General features: G+C 40.8%; 1 protein-coding gene across 4 annotated transcripts in view; it reads left to right on the forward strand.

Annotated features, from left to right (window-relative positions):
* NKAIN2 (sodium/potassium transporting ATPase interacting 2) overlaps nt 1-18,580 on the forward strand; it is a 748,339-nt gene that overhangs the window by 621,263 nt on the left and 108,496 nt on the right. For all 4 annotated transcript variants that reach the window (XM_006139449.5, XM_014581722.4, XM_014581721.4 and 1 more), the window contains one exon: nt 11,662-11,862. In XM_006139449.5, coding sequence (XP_006139511.1) covers nt 11,662-11,862 — 201 coding nt within the window. The remainder of the gene's footprint in view (nt 1-11,661; nt 11,863-18,580) is intronic.

Below are 18,580 nucleotides of genomic sequence, written 5' to 3' on the forward strand. Positions count from 1 at the left end.
CAACCTTAAAATGATTTCCCAGTGTGACCTGGCTCCTCACAGCTCATTCCCAGCTCATAAAATTGGTTTGGTGGCAGGAAATGTCAGTAGTGTGTGTGCAAAGGAAGGAATGGGAATACTTGGCAGAGGTAGATGAGGGTGGCTGAATTTGGAAACATATTAGCTCCTGTAATAGGACTGTTGCTTTCTATGGAGCCCACAGGGTGAGCCACATTGTTCCATATCTTCCTTTTTGAACCTTTTCCACTCCAGGGTAAGGTCTATTGGAGAGAATTGGCAGATGAAACCACCTGACCTATAAGTGGTTGAAATTGTTCTAAAACAATTAGATCCTTGACTACCCCCAAGAACTTTGTCTCTGGATTCAGACACTGGTCAGCTAAGTCTCGCAACCTCTGGGCTATAATACAGGGCTAGGCTCCCAATGGAAATGGCACTGTGTGGAATTTATGCCAAGATGCTTCAGCCAGGAACTCCTGCCAATCTACAGTAGCTGTTTTCAGTTTGGGGTACAAGCTTAACTATGCATCACTGAAGTTTCTGCGAGCAGTTTTAGTCTCTTCAGTTAGAAATGGCACCACCCTAGCATCCCCGTGGAGTCTTCCCAGCCAGCAGCATAGGCAACCCACTCAAAGATGCAAAGAAAGGCCTCAGCATCCTTCTCTAAATCAATTTTTTTCCAGTGCTAGATTTGGCCTGCTCTGTCCCAATCTTCCCAGAGATTCTGGGCCCATCTGTCCCATTGTTGCAGAAACTGCTCTTGCTGGTAACATTAGGACTCCTGCCACTGCTGCCAGGTTATCCAGCTGGACCACCTACTGCTTTTGTTGGCTTGCAAAACCAAATGGAGAAAGGTCTGAATCTTTTTGCTGCTGCTCTACTAATAGATAATTGCCTCTCTCTTTTCTTAATGTTACTGAATCTGTAGCAACTTCCTCTTTGGTTGGAGGGGTGTTTGAGCTTGATGAGCAGCCCTTCCTGGCCAGGGTTGTCACTGAAGGCTCCACACCTCAGATTTTCCTCTGTTCAAGGACCTTAAAGAAGCTTTCGCTGGTGAGCAGTACCCCTGCCTAGGGATAGTTTCATATCAGAAACAGTTTATAAACAACCTAAGGTGGCCACTTTCTAAAAAGAAAAAAGCTGGACCCACGCAGGAGCCTTGCTTCCGCCCACTGCTCCTCTTCCCCCTGAGACCTGCTCCCTGGTTAGGCAGGCATCCAGAGCTAGGCCTGATAAGAGCTACTCAGGGAGCCTGGGCCATTGTGGGGAGCCCCACAGCCTTCACTTAACATGGACGGAGATTTGGGATGCCGAAGACCAGCCCCCCAGCCCGTGCCCCTGTCTCCCAGGGCGTGCCACCCAGGGAAGGTGGAATATTCAGAGCTCCCCAAAGGGGCCCGAGCAGGCCTGCTTCCGGCTGGACATGGGACAGGGCCAGAGGAAGAGGAGGAGACAGAGATTGTGGTGAAAGGGGCCTAAGGCCCATCTCAGCCCTCCCACTAGGAACTGTCCCACCCAGTTTGGGTCAGGTGGCCACCATACAAAAGCCTGCAGTCTCAAACTAAAATCCATTCCAGCAACACAAAGAAAAAGTCCATAGTCCTGTCATTTTGTCTCAGCCCCAGGGCTATCCCACTCTAATTGCCCAGTCAGACCTGCCAAAAGGGATATAGTTGGACAAAATAAAGCCTGTATGGAGCCTATGTAAGGAGCCCTTCAGAGGGGGAAATGGAGAAAGGGTTTGGTAGTGCCACATAGGAGGTACTGCAGGACAGCATTCCCACTTATAAAGTCATTGTACATCAGGAAAAGACAAATCCACTAGTTTACAATCTCACATTTTTCACAGCATTTTATAATATTTAACTGATGGTTTAAAACCAATGTCTATTCCACTCTGCTGAACAGATAGAGGGGAGTCATGTTCATCAGTGAGCTGTCTGGGTTAAGGAAGAATATTCTCGGGGGAAAAGCAACAAATTGATAATTTTGTCATGGAACTCTCTCTGACAAACATAAGACTTAGGGTAAGATTGGGTCTGTAGGCTCAGCCTCTAAGTAAAGGGTAGTGTATAAACTGTACAAGTCCAGGAGCAATTTGCTTTGGAGGGTAGTAATTTGCTACTGTCCAGTAAAGCAGCAAGTGACAAAAGCTCTCTGCTGGATCAGTTGATTTGGCCAGCAAGTGGAGCAGACGGGCTTGCCAGCACAGGAAGTGATTCTTGATCCATTGTTCCTGATTAACTCCATGGGTGGATACTCTTATTCAATAATAAAAAATCACTTATTCTGAATTAGCTTAATCTACACATATAACTAATGACTGAATAACTGCATCCACATGTAGTTAATCAGAAACAGCTAATCTGCTTTAAATTCACATCCTGTGTCTAGACAAACCCTAAAGCTCCCCCCAGTTCTGTGCCCCTGCTCACCCCTGCTGCCCCTAAAGTGTCCTCTCTACTCACTCACTCTAGGGGCAGCTGGGGTGAGAAAGGGCACAGAACTTTCCTTACTTCTATGCATCCAGATCCAAAGTCTAGGTAAGCTACATAAGGGACAAAGGGGTGTCTTTGTTCATATGCAGTCTTTTGTGCTCGTGTGTTATCCATGTCTCAGTCTAGTACAAGTTGAACCTCTCCAGTCTGGCACCCTCAGGACCTGATCAGTGCTGAACCAGAGAATTTGCCAGATTGCGGAAGGTCAATATTGTCTAGCATCATTACCAACATTTTCACTGCCTACTGGGCTTTTAGAAAACATTTAGGGGTAAATTAGCACTAAATTATGGCACAGAACACTGAGAGCCAGAACTGGTGTATACTAACTCTATGATACTGTGTGAAACTTGGCCACACCTTTTATAAGTGGACATTCAGCTAACTAAAATCATGCCATACTGCAGATGTAGCCAAAATAGAGAGGTTCAACCCGTACTCTGTCGCAAACTTTGCCTTGTCTCCATTGCATGCCATAAGGACTTAGAATTCTCTGTTCTCCTTGTGCCACTCCAAACAGTGCAAAGGGACTCCAAAGCAGGCAAACCTTACCAGATATCCATCTATTCCCCTGCATGAAGAGAATTTCCAAGTTATGGAAAGCTGTCATAGAAGCTCTATCACACTCTTTTGCAGCCCTCCAGTCCTGGAGACATAGCTGAGGGAAAGAAGATTTTATATTGCACTCAAACTAGACCTCTTGATTGGATAGAGCTGATCAAGCAGAGTGCTTTTGGCACTGTGAAGAAATAATATTTTAGCCAAATCAATCACTCTAAAAGGGGAAGATTTAAAAAATTTTCTTTTGTGTCTCAATATTTCTTTCTCTTCAGCCTAGACTTTTCTATCAGCAACCAACTAGTTTTGTCCCTAGCACCCAGTCTTTTGGATGCTGTCCAGATGCAATAAATCCATGTCTTCAGAGTGTTTTATTTAGAATTAGGAGTTTGTTTATGTTTCTTTCAGCAAATTCTAAGCACTATTGATCTACATATTTGCCTTGATAAACCAAGACAAGAAACATAGCAACTGTCCTGAAACTGAAGTACAGCTAATATGTTTTTAAAAGCCCTTCCACGTTGCACACGAGAAACATGAATACTGGTATAGGCCAGTGGAATGAGACAGTTTTAATTATTAGTAAACAACCAACACCCTGAAAGTCTTTCACACATTTCTTTCATTCTGGAGAGATGTAAGAGAAGATTGAATTTGGAAAGGTTCTAAAATCCATTTTTAGTTGTATTTTCTAAAATATAACTTTGATGTGGGAAGAATGGTGGTGGAGACTAGAAACAGGGGATGGTGTCATGATTCTCTCTCTATGAAGTCGTGTTCTCACCTAAAGTAGGCCACTCAGTTTCACATTGTCAGACTGAAACAGGAACGTGGGTCCATAAAATAGGTCTCTGGATGCCTAATAACTGATCTGAGCATCCAAATATAGAACTCAGCACTTTAAGTAAGGTGTCCAAGTTTGAAAGCACTTCTCCATAGAATTTACATTGTCCTATACTTCGCTACTGATGGATAAGGAGATACCAAAAGACAAAGATTTTACTGGCAGTCATGTACACTGATGTTAATCATGAGAAATTACATTTCAATCTGTAGTGTTATACCAAGATAAAATTGATATGCGTGCATTAGGCTCACTGTACAGCTGCATCAATAAAGCTTCTAGGCTCCCATAGAACAAACTGTGAGATATAACTGTAGTTTCTTGTGATTTTTTTTTATTGAAGGACAATGCAGACCATTTGCAAAAGTGATAGTGAAACCGAACTCTACCACAATAAGAGCTGTGATTCTGGACTGATCGCTTTGAAAATGCTGGAGTTAAATCTTTTATGAGTTTTCCTAGAACAGGCCAGAAATCTTAGATGTGTTGAATGTACTTGTTCCATTAGGACTCATCTACAATAAAGAAGAAAGTCATCTTAAGATATTCAACTCCAGCTATGTTAATTACATAGTTGGAGTCAAAGTATCTTAAATTACATTTTAGCACCATCCAAACAATGGGAGGTCAATGGGAGCACACTCTCCCACTGACTTTCCTTACTCCTTGTAGGAGCAGGACTACCGGTGCTGATGGGAGCACCCTCTCGGTTTGAATTAGAATTAGAATTAGACTCACTAATTTGAACCCCAAAAGATCTACTACAGCAGCTTCAATCTTATCTGTAGTGTAGACAAGCCCTTAGAAGGCAGAACTAAGATGTTTAGACTCAGTTAGTTGAGACTGCACTAATCACAGCTTAAAAGTCTTCAGACAGCATTGATGGGAGTGGCCAAAACATTAATATTCTGTTGTAGTAAGTGACAAAACCAGTGGTGTGAAATGTTGGAGGATGTTGTAATTTCTGTAGCAATTCAAAGGGGCTCAGTCATCCCCATATTTCTTAATTTTTTATGTGCTTTAGTAGGGTTCTTGAAAGAATACCATCCCTGGAACTCATTTTAGATTAATTGGAGAAACTTTTCAATAGTGCCTTGATTGAACATGCTGATGAATGTGCTTCTGCTGTCTCCATTTATAAATCAGCAATTAGATGGCAATGCAATGAACCAGATTCTTCGCTCTTGTACGAATGAAAATCAGGAATAATACCATTGAAAATAACCATTATACTGATGAAAAATTGCTTGTGAGAGTGGACATTCAGGGCCAGCACATGCAGGATTTTATGCTTCTCACCCTCAAATATCAAATAAATAAAATTAAATATAAGATCTAACAATAATAAATATTAAATCAAAGAAAGGGACACAAAGATCCATGTGCAAGAGAAAGGAAACTGAAAGTGACAGACAATGAGTATTCAACAGGAGAAAAGAAAGTGTGCAAAAGAAATCCATGATCTCAAACACAAGCGTAATTACTGTTGGCAATAGCTTTGCTATATTACAACTAAATACGTGTGTGAAATTTATTGGTGTGATTACTTCATCCTTATATATTTCCAATTAATAACATTTACAGTTCCAATTTTTTAAAAAAAGATAAATCAGTCACATTCCATAAAAAATACATCCCTTTCAATTTCTGTGCACATTATTAATTTTGAATCATTTAAGGATGACTGAAAGGTCTGCCTATGGGAACAGATGCTAGGCGGCTTTACATTATTTTGCCCCACTGGTGAATGCAAATGTTTCTTGAGACAGGAAAAGGTCTGCTTATATGATGAAAATGATACTGCCCAAAGAGAACTAGTGGAAGTTGGAATGTGAGATAACAGGAGAAAAAGCTGCCTGGGGAGGCTTCTGTGCATTTAAAACATCCAGAACTATAGAAGCTTTTGGAGGTTGATTTTATCAGTGAAACTGCATGTGATAATTCAGTCTCCACACAGCCTGCTCTTGATAGTGTGTTTGAAAAATGAAACAAGTGGTGTTGACTGCTGTATTTGACAAAACTGGTATTGAAACATTGCAGGCTTGCAGAGATTTCAGCAATTCCTAATTGGAACAATGAAAGCATCTGATTTCCCAGGACAAGATGAGCCAGCAAAACTGAAGCTGATACAGGGAGGTAGAAATTATATCTCCCCGTACCAGCAAACTTTGTTGCTCTTTGTGAGGGAGCTGCCCTGAAATACTACTACTTGCTGCCTTCTCTTGGGGTTGTCTCTAGATAGAGCTGCTATAACCAATTCAAGAACTTCATAGGGGAACCATTGTAAGGAAAAAGTTGAAACACTATAACCCAGACCATCTCTATGTGTTGGCTTCTTATGCCTGTTAGTGCAAAAGAGATTGTACCCATTTTCTGACGATTCTTTTGCTGAAATTAGTGTCACAGGGAGAGTAATCTTGAAGGCATCCAAATATATAATGCCTCACTGGAATCTCCAGAGTGTAGTTTTGTTATGTTATCCACTAGTACCTTCCCATATCTACAGCAAATATCTTTTGTCATTTAAAGAAAGACAATAAAGATTCCTTTCCAAATATTCTTTCCCAGTTTCTCTTTCTTGGTGCATAAACAACATCTAGTTTAATTTTTCTTAACAGATTTTGTAAATATCATGAGGATTTACAAAACCTTCACAGTAATCATCAATAAAGCTCATACAGATGTATTTGTGTCCGTAAGAGGAAGCAACTGTTTGATGAATTAGGGCAATAAAATCTTCCTTGGCATACAGGCTGTGAACAATACTATATCGGCATGCCCAGAATGTATCAACATTCCTGTAAGATCCAAAGCTTCAAGGCTTATCAGGCTACTTCTCAGTATTTCTCAAGAACAGCATCTGATCCACAGATACTGAAAAGAATACATACAGGAAATACACAAGAGGATTAAAAATAATCCCTTGCTGCTTCTGTAATCTTTTGCTATGTCCACTAACACTGTATTCAAATAGTGTGCATAGTAATGTGTGTAAATAGCAAGAGGAGTTTCTCCATGAAGAATTCTCGGTGCTCTTGCATAATGGATGGTTGTGATGGATGTATCTTTCCTCAAACTGACTTAGACAGTTCTTCAAAGACCTTTCAGCATTTACTGGTTTTGTCATTGGAACCTTTAACCCTCCCCACCCGCCAGCCATGGATTCTTCTCTCGTCTCCTTGTAAATGGAATGACACACACATGGAATCCAGATCCCCAGCTGGTGTAAATTGTCAAAGGCTCATTGGATTTGAAGCCCGTGTACCTATGATGATTTACATCAGCTGCAGACCTGCTCCTTAGTCCTGCTTTACTGATTTACTCACTACTTCACTGTAGGTAGGAGACATAATGGACTCTGGGACTGATTCTGAGCCTGTTTATGCCAGTTTTATATGGTAATACCTGTGAATTCAATAGAATTGCAGGAGTATCTAACAGAGATCACAATCAGGCCTATTATATTCCGATTTCTGTTGAGACATGTGGATGTATTTACTGAAATCAGTATGCCATTTGACTTAGCACCTCTTTTTGCTTTTTAAACTACATTTCTCTTAGCTGTTGATTCAGTTTTAAAATCTTATTAATATTCAACACTTTTTAGTACCTTCTACCCAAAGATCTCAAAGCTGGGATTCTGTTTTGTTTAAAAAAAATTATAATTGTTGAAGACTTTCAAACACTTCTTTGTGATAGATATCACTCCATTTTAAAGATGAGGAAAACAAACAACATTGATGTTCAGTGATTTGCTCAGGTAAGCAAGTCCTTGGTGGAGCCAGAAGTTAAACCCAGTTCATCCGCTCACAGCCACTGTGGTGTTGTGTACTTGCTTGAGTTTTCCTTTTTATTTTTTTATCGATAGCTCCCAAAAGCCTATCCTTATCTGAAGCAATTGTAATTGAATACTAATCACAGCTTTCCAATAAAATGCCAAAAACTGTTATTTGGGGGGTAAAAAAGTGTTAAGTGTAATAGAAAATCATTCCAGTGAAGCTTTAGGGAATGCGTTCAACAACGGAAGAAGACTGGAATATGCAATGTTTTATATGCATATGTAATTATGCAAATGTTAATGTGTAATTATATTGTCTATGCTGTTTAGAATTTTATTTGCATTTCTCATTTCTAATTCTGTGGATCAATGCAGCCAGGTGTAAGTGAACACAATTCCATTGAAATCAATGAAATTGCATCCACTTACATAAGGTTTGAAATTTGCCCCTCCATGGCCAACCACCTCGCTCTTTTTTCAATTCCAGCTTTACACACATAAAGAATTACTCCGTGTCTGACTGTTGTTTTTGTACTGTTTTTTTTCAGAGTTCACTTTGCATTTCTCATTTTTATTTCTTCAAATTTTTCATTGACCATGATACTTTTGAGTTTACTGCAAGCTATAAAACAGAATGAAACAATTCAATCCATTCTGACTGCTGCTCTGATAAGAAAGTAGAGAGGTTAAGAATTTCCCACAATTGCTACAATGACATAAAAAGGAACAGGTCTTCGGACAATAATGTAATGAACTTTGATTTACTTGTACCAGTGTAAATCCATTAATTTAACTTCAGCAGAAATACTGGTAGTGTAAGATCTTCACCCTTATTCCAGCCTCTTCGTGCCATGTAGCAGGAACTTCCAATTTTCTTGTATGGAATAGGCAATCAAAATTATTGCGGAGACAGATGTTCTGGGCACATAAAAATTATATGTCATTCCAAATGTTATTTTACAATGCTTGAGACAGCTAAGGTATTGAGACAAATTGGTTTCCTTTTGGGGTAATTTTAATATAAAGTGTTAGAATTCTCAACTTTATTGTACTACTTTTGCCTCTGTTATTTCTATATTCATATGTTTCCCCTTCCACTAGATTTTCAACTCTGTTTATTTCAAGATGAGTAATGTGGGTATGTATGTCCATGCTGTAGCTGGGAATATGTGAGTAGACAGATGCATGCTAACTGTACTCCCACTAGCACGCTAAAAATATCAGTAAATCTGGAGTAGCCTAGGTCACAGTTTGGGCTAGTCTCTTAGGGTATGTCTACACTACCCCGCTAGTTTGAACTAGCGGGGGTAATGTAGTCATCCGCAGTTGCAAATGAAGCCTGGGATTTGAATTTCCCGGGCTTCATTTGCATGAAGCCGGCCGGCGCCATTTTTAAATGCCGGCTAGTTCGGACCCCGTGCCACGCGGCTACACGCGGCACGGACTAGCTAGTTCGGATTAGAAGCCTAATCCGTGGAACAAGGCGTACAGCTAGTTCGGATTAGAAGCCTAATGCAAATGAAGCCTGGGAAATTCAAATCCCGGGCTTCATTTGCAATTGCGGATGACTACATTACCCCCGCTAGTTCGAACTAGCGGGGTAGTGTAGACATACCCTTAGGTACAAATCTGCCCAAAGTCCCTGGGTACATACTCTGCCAGAGAGCCTGAACCGAAGCCCATGCTACCCCACCTACCCTGCTGTTTTCTAATGCATCTATTTATCAGTGCTGTGAAATGTGCTCCAAGCTGCAATATAAGCAGACTATATATAAAACCAGAATCTTGTACATCTCTATTTCCAGGGCATCATCTTCATTATTCATGCTTAACTTGTGCAAAATAAGGGCATCTTTCTTTGCTCTCAATGCTCTTGCTGTTATGAAGTTTTATTTTGAAACATCTGCCAAATTAAACCACAGTATTCAGATTCAGTTCAGTGGACCTGACTATATCTAGATCTGTCGGGTTTTGCTATTTGTCCAAATGTTCACATGGGGTATGATTGTCCAAACACTTGCCACAAGGCATAGAAGTTAATATTATGAGTAGCCCTATTCACATTAATAAGCACTATCCATACCTAGAAGGCTCTTATGGGATTGCATGGTATTTATTGATCGCAAAAATATTCACAGCTGGCCCTGCTATCTGGTAGTTGTGTGGGTCCATACAGATTAATAATTGATTTTAAACATACCCAACAGTGATATCCCCATATTGAAGAAAAGTCTGCATATTTTAAAATATGTTTAGCTGCACGATGGTGCCAAATGCAAGCACAGATTGATATATCAGTCATGAAATAATGCAAAAAAAATTTGCATTAAATTACCGTTGTTTGAGTTAGTACAAACAAGGAGACTATGACTTAAATGCAATTGGAAAATGAGTACTTTTGAGAGAAGAGGAAAAAAACACCCAGTGTCTTCAGAATGGAGTTATTGTACTCGCTTCACTGTGGTAAACTTGGTTAAATAGTTATTTTGAAATCTTTGGCGGTCTTAAATATTCATGTATTCAACAAATTGAAAAATGTAAATAATCTGGATGTGTAGGAGAGCTTGGTTCTGCAAAGATGCTTCTTACAGCAAATTTTCTTTGTATGGCTGAGAATATGTGCTGATTGATACTTTACACTAGGGGTCTCAAATTCCCAGCCCATGGGCTAGTACCAGCTGGAGCAATTGCACAATCCATCCCGGGACTCCCAGTAGACTGGGGGGATCTGTCCGTTACTGGCCCCCAAGTAAATGAGGTTATTTTACTGCTCTTGCATCCCTTATGCCTATTGTTCATTGTCTAGATGAAGTACAAGGGTAATACTAGAACTGATACACCCAAGAACACCTCAGCACCAATCGGCAGGAAGGTGATACAAATATCCTGATCCTGGGATGTGCATTCTACTTCACCAAAGAGAATCATGTGAGGTCTCCTATAAATGCTTATGACACACAGATTCTCATAATGCTTGCAAAATGTACATATGGATGATGTTTAAAGAGGTGTGTGTATGTGCTGAAAATATGTTTTAAAGTTTGTCACCAAACAAAGATGTAAACAGGTTTCTTCTGGACCTTAGATACACCGTGTCTCCCTTTATCAAAAGATCAGCTAAGCATTATAAGCCAACAGAATGGAAGAATAGAGAGTCAACTGGAAAGGAGCACATAGGAAAACAACAAGACTGGGGATTAGCCTGGCTGTGCCCAAAGACTGAATGTTGGGGGACATATCTAGGCAGCAGAGAGAGAATCCCTTTTCCCTGCACTTAAGAACTAATCTGGCAGTGGCCTAAGATTCATGAAAGCAGGATAATAACCACCCCTAGATGAAACACTGCAGAAGACTTTTGGAGTGAAATAATGTTCTACATAGAATGTTAACAGGTTATACTTTCTAGAGACTAAACTTTTATTATACGTTAGTTTGATATGTCACTTCTTTGTTTCTTACCCATTATGTCCAAAATGTTGATCTTTGATAAATGTATGGTTGTTGCTTTTACCAGAAATATATCTCAGTGCTGTGGTATGAGCTGACACAAATAAGCTAGTTTGGACATTGTCCCCTTTCGGACTTTGAAGTAAGAATAAGAGCCTCCGGAAAAGGGCACTTTTTCCGGAGGATCGGGGCCAGTCTAGACGCTCTTTTCCGGCTTTTTTAAAAGCCGGAAAAAAGCGGCGGACATTTTTATTTAAATACCGCGGGGGATATTTAAATCCCCCGCGGCTTTCCCTACGACGACTCGTGAAATTTACATGCCCCTTCCGGAAAAGGGGCCAGTGTAGACGTAGCCCAAGGCTAAGCAAGGACTGGCATAGCCTGCAGGAGTGGCTAACAGCTGACACCCAATTGAGGGCAAGCAAATCTGCTTCTTGCAGGGACCAGTGACGTAATAAGGTGACTCTCAATCCTGAGTACTCCAATACCATCAAAGTACTATTCCAGAATTATAGCCTTCCCTTTTTCTTTTGTAGGAAACGGATCTTATCCTGACCTTCAATATCTCAATGCACCGTTCTTGGTGGATGGAGAATGGCCCAGGCTGTACAGTGACATCTGTGACACCAGCCCCAGATTGGGCACCAGAGGATCATCGTTACATCACTGTCTCAGGGTGTTTGCTTGAATATCAGTATATAGAAGTGGCTCACAGCTCCCTTCAGATCTTCCTTGCAGTAAGTGTTCACAATCTCTTTTCCAGCCCTTTTTCTAGAATTTATATTATAGTGAAGGCTACTTTCCTCACCAGTCCAAAACCACAACATCTTATGGCCCATCTAACCACTCAGAAAAAAAAACTGACTATATTTTGTAGCCTCATTCTCCAAAATGGCTGTTCTTGCTGAAACTTTGGAAAACATATGTTTCAGGGAGAGAGCAAGCAATTTCTGCCATATCACACAAAAGGTGAGAAATTCTCACTCCACTGACCTCAATAAGCAAAATTCCAAGTGCTGCCAGGTTTTCACCTTTAAAGTGACAAAGTTATAAGCAACTGAAAATAGGCTTGTAACATAAAGTATTCAGCAACTTTAACTATAGCTGCTGCTACTAGCTCTGCCTATAATAACTATTCTATTCCAGCAGTACTTAGTGACTATTATTGAGTCTCCATTGAGTTTCACATCATACAAATGTGTAAAATAAATACAGTAGTTGCTCAAGCAACATCACAGTCTTGGATTATGACAAGATGCAGCTTGTGGATAAACAGGCCAATAGGCTTGAAGTGTGTGGGGGGGGAGGGTGGGCAAAGTAATCATAAATACAGGTTTATTTGCATAAATATGTAATCACAGGATAGTATTCATGCCCTAAGTTTATAGCTAAAGCTCATTTCCAAAGTCCATGTTTAGGATTTTATTCTCTACCTCAATTTTTGTAGAGAATAATAAGTGATGAGTGAAAGAATAAAGAAAAAATATAGTTCAGTGCAGGATCTATTCATGTTCAGAAAAACATGGTGTATTGTACGTCAGATCTTTTAGGGGTGTCAATATCTGAGCACAGCTGTAGTTCTAGATAAGGCCTTGCTTAGTACAGAATGACAAGCTATCAGATTCTGTGTTATAATCCGAGCACAATTTAGCCAGCCATAGTTAGACCTTTTATTACTGCCCATGCTACAGTTATTACAGGTATCCATTCACAAAGCAAAAACTTGGGCCAGTTTTCCAAACCATCATATTGGATTGCATAACATGTAGTTTAAATGTTTTCTTATAAATAATAACATGGAATATGGTTATACTAATAGAACCACTGGTGACATGCAACACAAAGTCAGACAAATTAATCTTTCCTTTTAATTCTCTTTTATGGGCACTTACCTGGCTCTTGGACTTTAACTGTAAAACCATACATAGAAATCTACAAATTGGTTCCTTGCTTTCAATTCTCCCCCTCTCCCATGTTCCTGGCTAGTATCAAGTTAATGTTGATTTTAGTTTTTTCAGGCACAGGAGTATCAGTGGTTGCTTTTGAAGGGGTTTTCTTGCAGGTAAAAACAGTAAGGAAATCATTCTTATTGAGCTGACTGTTAGGCTCCTTTGAAAGTGACAGAATATTCAGTGCATTTTCTATGACTTTTTACTAGGCTTGCAAAATGTGCAGCTAAAGAAAGTTGTGATGTACATGTGTGTACAACTTAGTGAAAAAAGTACTTAGATACATAATGCGTTAGCAGAAGTGAGAGCTCTTGTTCTATCCTTTTACATGTTGTAAATAGAAGAGTTTATGGGGAACTTTTGTGCACTCACAAAAGGAAGCACTTCCGGAGGTACTACCAGAATTCCACAGCACTTAAAGTTTCCAGGGGAAGAGATCTCTCCTGAGAACTTTCTAAACTGTGTTGGACAAAGTGTACTGGTGGCATCTAAGTGGCAGATTATGGAATTCATATTTCCTATTGCAAATATTAATTATACATTCTGACGTTTGTTCTTTCTTTATTTTTTTTATTTTGATCTAAAATATCTTGAAAACATTAAAGAATGCTAACCCATGTTCTCAAAAGTCAAGAAATTCACCCTTGTGCAGAGAACCAGCCCAAGGCCTGGACACCACTTATATCCCACATACCTTCACAACAGGTTTTGAGAATAGCATTTGAGGACATAAGTGATATCCAAATCTTGTCCTGGCTTCCACAGAGTATCGAATTTCATTCAGTATGAATACACATCAAGGTCTGTTTCCTAGAATACAGCTGGTAACATTGAAGGAACAACAGAAATATTCTGATTGTTTGCAATTTTCTAAGCGACTGAAAGCAGGTAGCCTTCTAAAATTCTCCAAAATAGGAGCAGTTTTCAGAGAGGCACCATCTGCCTTCATAGAACAAGGAATACCCTGATTTTTCGATTGGGTGCTTATCTACTCTGGTGTTACAAATGCCTACGATAGTCACTTTGGTTATGTCTAGACTACATGGCTCTGTCGACGGAGCCATGTAGATGAGTTTATTAGACATAGGAAAATGAAGCGGCGATTCATTTTCATCAAAATCACCACTGCGTTGTGCCAATCAGCTGTTTGGCTGCACAGCAGGGCAGTCTGGACGCTCCGTCGTCGACAAAGGAAGCCTTTGTCGACCGCTCCATTATGCCTTGTGGAATGAGGTTTACCGGAGCAGTCGACAGAGGCTTCCGTTGTCAACCGTGGAGTGTCCAGACTGCCCCGCTGTACCTCCCAACAGCTGATCGGCACAGCGCGGTGGCCATTTTGATGTAAATGAAGCAGCGATTATTTAAATTGCCGCTTCATTTTCCTGTGTCTAGTCAACTCATGTACATGGCTCTGTCGATGGAGCCATGTAATCTAGACACCCTTTATGCCCATTTATGCTCATTTGCTTGATAGCCATGTTGATTTTTTTTTACTTATTTGTTTAAACTCAGTATATTGATTTTATGTTGACAGATACTGCCCTTGACAGGAACACTTTCAAGTTCACCTAGATATTGTGGAGATCTCATCTGAACTTGCTATGCTTAGCTTGCCTCTCTGAAACTATGCAGGATCAAAGATCCCAGTGCCACAGCTATTTTGCCTGACAACTTTTCTTCAAAGCATCATTGCAAATAAAATCAGGAGTGGAGTCTCAGTTGTCAGTGAGTGTGTTTGTCGTTTGGTTCTTTTCAGGCCAAACTTGACCTAAATTTTATCACTTTCTTTCTATGCTGTTCATCATCTCACCTCTCCTCTTCCCTCATGCCTACGCCCCCAGTCATGTGAAGGAGAAAGAAAGAAAGAAATCTGTCATCTTTGGTCCTGCAGTCTGCAGAGCTGCAAAATAAAGTTTTCAGGCACTACCTACAGCACACATCTGTACTTACTGGAGGAGAACTGCTAAAGATGCGATTTGGTCTGTTTAGTATGAATCCCTGAGCTTTGGGAAAAGATCTGGAGCAGAAGTTTCTACATAATCATCCCACACATTCCCAGTTAATGCTACAGATGAAATTGCTAACCCAGAACCTTAACTCCATTATGTCTCACAAAGCAACAGTGTTTTAATTTGAGTAGAGTGTTCACATACTAATATCAATGAAATGTTTTGATATGTAACTCAGCTTTTACCATTTATTCAGCCAAATTGTATTAACAAGCGTGAGCCACTGTCGGTAGACAGGATACTGGGCTAGATGGACCTTTGGTCTGACCCAGTACGGCCGTTCTTATGTTCTTATAAGGGGCACAGTGGCCTCCCTTTGTGTGGTTATGGGCAGGTGACCCTGGGCCCTCCTACTCCACCAGGTTGTGAGCTAGGGGCCCTCTGTAACACTGTAATGAGGAATCTGTTATCTGTGGTCCAGCTAATGCTGTCCCCGGGGCTTTTTCCTACCACTATATCTCTCCCTTTGGGACACATCATGGCTGGTATTTGACTCTGGTGACCTTATCCAGGGGTTTCAACAGGGTACGGATAATCATAGAATACTAGAACCAGAGGGGACCTCAGTAAGTCATCAAATCCCCTGTACTTAGGGCAGGACCAAGGACCATCTAGATCATCCGTGGCAGATACTTATCTAACTTGCTTTTAAATATCTCTAATTATGAAGATCCCACAACCTACCTAGGCAATTTATTCCATTACTTAATCACCCTTACAGTTAGGACGTTTTTCCTAATGTCCAACCTAAATATCTCTTACTGCAATTTAAGCCCATTGCTCTTCTCCCATCATCAGAGGGTAAGGGAATATTTTTTTTCCCTCCTCCTTGAAACACCCTTTTAGGTACTTGAGAGCTGTTATCATGTCCTCTCTCAGTCTTCTCTTTTCCAAACTAAACAAACCCAATTCTTTCAGTCTTCCCTCATATAGATCATGTTTTCTAGATCAATTATTTTTGATGCTCTTTTCTGGACTCTTTCCAATTTCTCCACATCTTTCCTGAAATGTGATGCCCAGAACTGGACATAATATTCTAACTGAAGCCTAATCAGTGCAGAGTAGAGCAGTAGAATTACTTTTCATGTTAATGGAAAGTGTGTTTATCTACCCCATCACAATAAACTATGCCAATTTATATCACTTGAGAGTCTGTCCCTATTTCTAAATAGAACTTTAAGTAAAAACAGAAATATTCAACCTGATATTTTACAAATCCCATCTCCTTGTGAAATACCGTATATACTCGAGTATAAGCCGACCCGAATATAAGCCGAGGCACCTAATTTTACCACAAAGAACTGGGAAAAAATATTGACTCGAGTATAAGCCTAGGGTAGGAAATGAGGCAGCTAACAACCTTAGCTCAATCAGCAACCAAGCTCAATCAGCTCCCCATAGCTCTTTTCCTCAGGTGTCCTGGCTTCCTAGCTGTTTTCGTGTTTTTAGCTGAGGGAAACTTGCAGATGGCAACTCCCTCTCCACATATACCATTCCCCCGACACAGAGGATAAAATATTTCCACAATCCCTGGGCAGATCCTGCTTTCCATAAGGATTTTATCCTTTCCATTCAGGCCCCTTACCTTATCTCTTCTCTTCAGCCTGCGCCGAGCCGCGCTTCTGCCTCCGGACCCGCCCCCTGCCCACAGCACAGTGACAAGCCAATCACTGGCAGTCACTGTGCAGCCAACAAGCCTATGTATGTGCGCTGTTCATCGCACATACATAGAGCTTTCAGACCTCAGAAATTGACACGAGATACTTTGATGATGAATTTACAGCGCAGTCCATAACAATAACACCTCCTGACAGATACGACAACCTGGATGCCTTAGAACCTGACCAGCGTACTCACTTTCCTCAGTTCTCGAGACGCTGACTCGAGTATAAGCCGAGGGGGGCATTTTTCAGCACAAAAATGTGCTGAAAAACTCGGCTTATACTCGAGTATATACGGGTATTTACCTTTTTACATTGTTGCATTGACTTTCTCTGAAATGCAAGTATTCTTTGATATAAATGTATTTGCATTGTTTGTCTCTTATTCCATTAGCTGTCTGCTTCTGCAAAGATAAATATCTAACTGGAGAACTCTCTTGTAGACCTTTCACCTAACTCCCACTTACCAAATGGTCTTTTGCAACTCTTTGGTTTGGCTCCCATTTGTTTATGTGTCTGTGTTGGTTTCATGGTCATCAAATATGTAGTGAGATAATCAGTGATTCAGTCTTTCTCTAGCTGCTCTGTATGACTAGACTGAGCTGCTGTGGTGATGGAGTAGCTTAGGGTATGTCTACACTGCAAAGTTAATTCAAAATAACAGACATTATTCTGAATTAACTTTAATAGCGTCTATACCTGCAAACCGCTATTTCAAAATTAATTCAAAATAGTGGAGCACTTAATTTGAATTTGGTAAACCTCATTCTACAAAGAGTAATGCTAAATTCGAAATAGCTATTTTGAATTAAGTGCTGTGTAAACACTTAATTCGAAATAGTGGGCCTCCAGCCCTTCCCAGTTTCCCCTGGTAGCCACTCTGGGTTCAACCAGGAAAACTTACTGTCCTCTCCCCCAGCCCCGGAGCCCTTAAAGGGGTAGACTCTGGACACAGTGCCTGTGCCAGCTCTAAGCCTGCCAGCCCAGATCCAGCAGTGGCCACCAGGGCCCCCTGACCCAGTGGCCCCAAAACATGAGCCAGCAAGTCACTGGCAGCCAGCCCTCCACCACTCCCCAGGAGCAGTCTGCCAGCTCCCAGAAGCCTGACGGGATGGAGAAGGCAGGCGCCTTCCTGGTCCAGAGTGGAGATTATGGACCTTCTTCAGGTTTGGGGAGATGCCCCCAATGTCCATGATCTCCACACTAGATGGAGGAACACGGTCATCTATGGCAGAATAGCTGCCAGCCTGGCCACCAAAAGCCACATGAGAATCCAGGAGCAGGTTTGCATGAAAATCAAGTTGGTCTGGTGAGACCCCCCCCAATCCAGCAATGCAGGTAAGCACATGCTTAAGTCCCACTGTCATTAATAGGATTCAATCACGTGCTTAAAGTTAAGCACATGCATAATTGTTTTGCTAAACCTAAGCCTTAGAGCATGTCTGAATTTGGCCCTTGTTTAAATAGCATATGGTTGTTCAGGCATTGGAGTGAGATTCTGCCTCAAGTTTGTACGGCAGACTTTTTGCATGTCCTTAGACAAGTCACTTCATCTCACTTTGCCTTGATTTTCTACCTATAAAGGAAGGAAAATATTTTCTGTATATGTCTAATCTGTTTTGTAAGTAGATTGTAAGTTTTTCAAAGTCGGGACTATATTTTACGGCACATCTACACTGCACGGCAAAAGTCAAATTAAGCTATGCAACTTCAGCTACATCAAGTTGCATAGCTGAAGTCAAAATAGCTTAATTCATCTTTTGGTGCTGTCTACAGTTAGAACATCTTCTTCTAACTTCCCTTACTCCTTGTGAAATCAGGGTTACAGAAGCTGGA

This window comes from Pelodiscus sinensis, chromosome 3 (genome assembly GCF_052426305.1).
Source record: "Pelodiscus sinensis isolate ZL-2025 chromosome 3, ASM5242630v1, whole genome shotgun sequence".
Taxonomy (NCBI): domain Eukaryota; kingdom Metazoa; phylum Chordata; order Testudines; family Trionychidae; genus Pelodiscus; species Pelodiscus sinensis.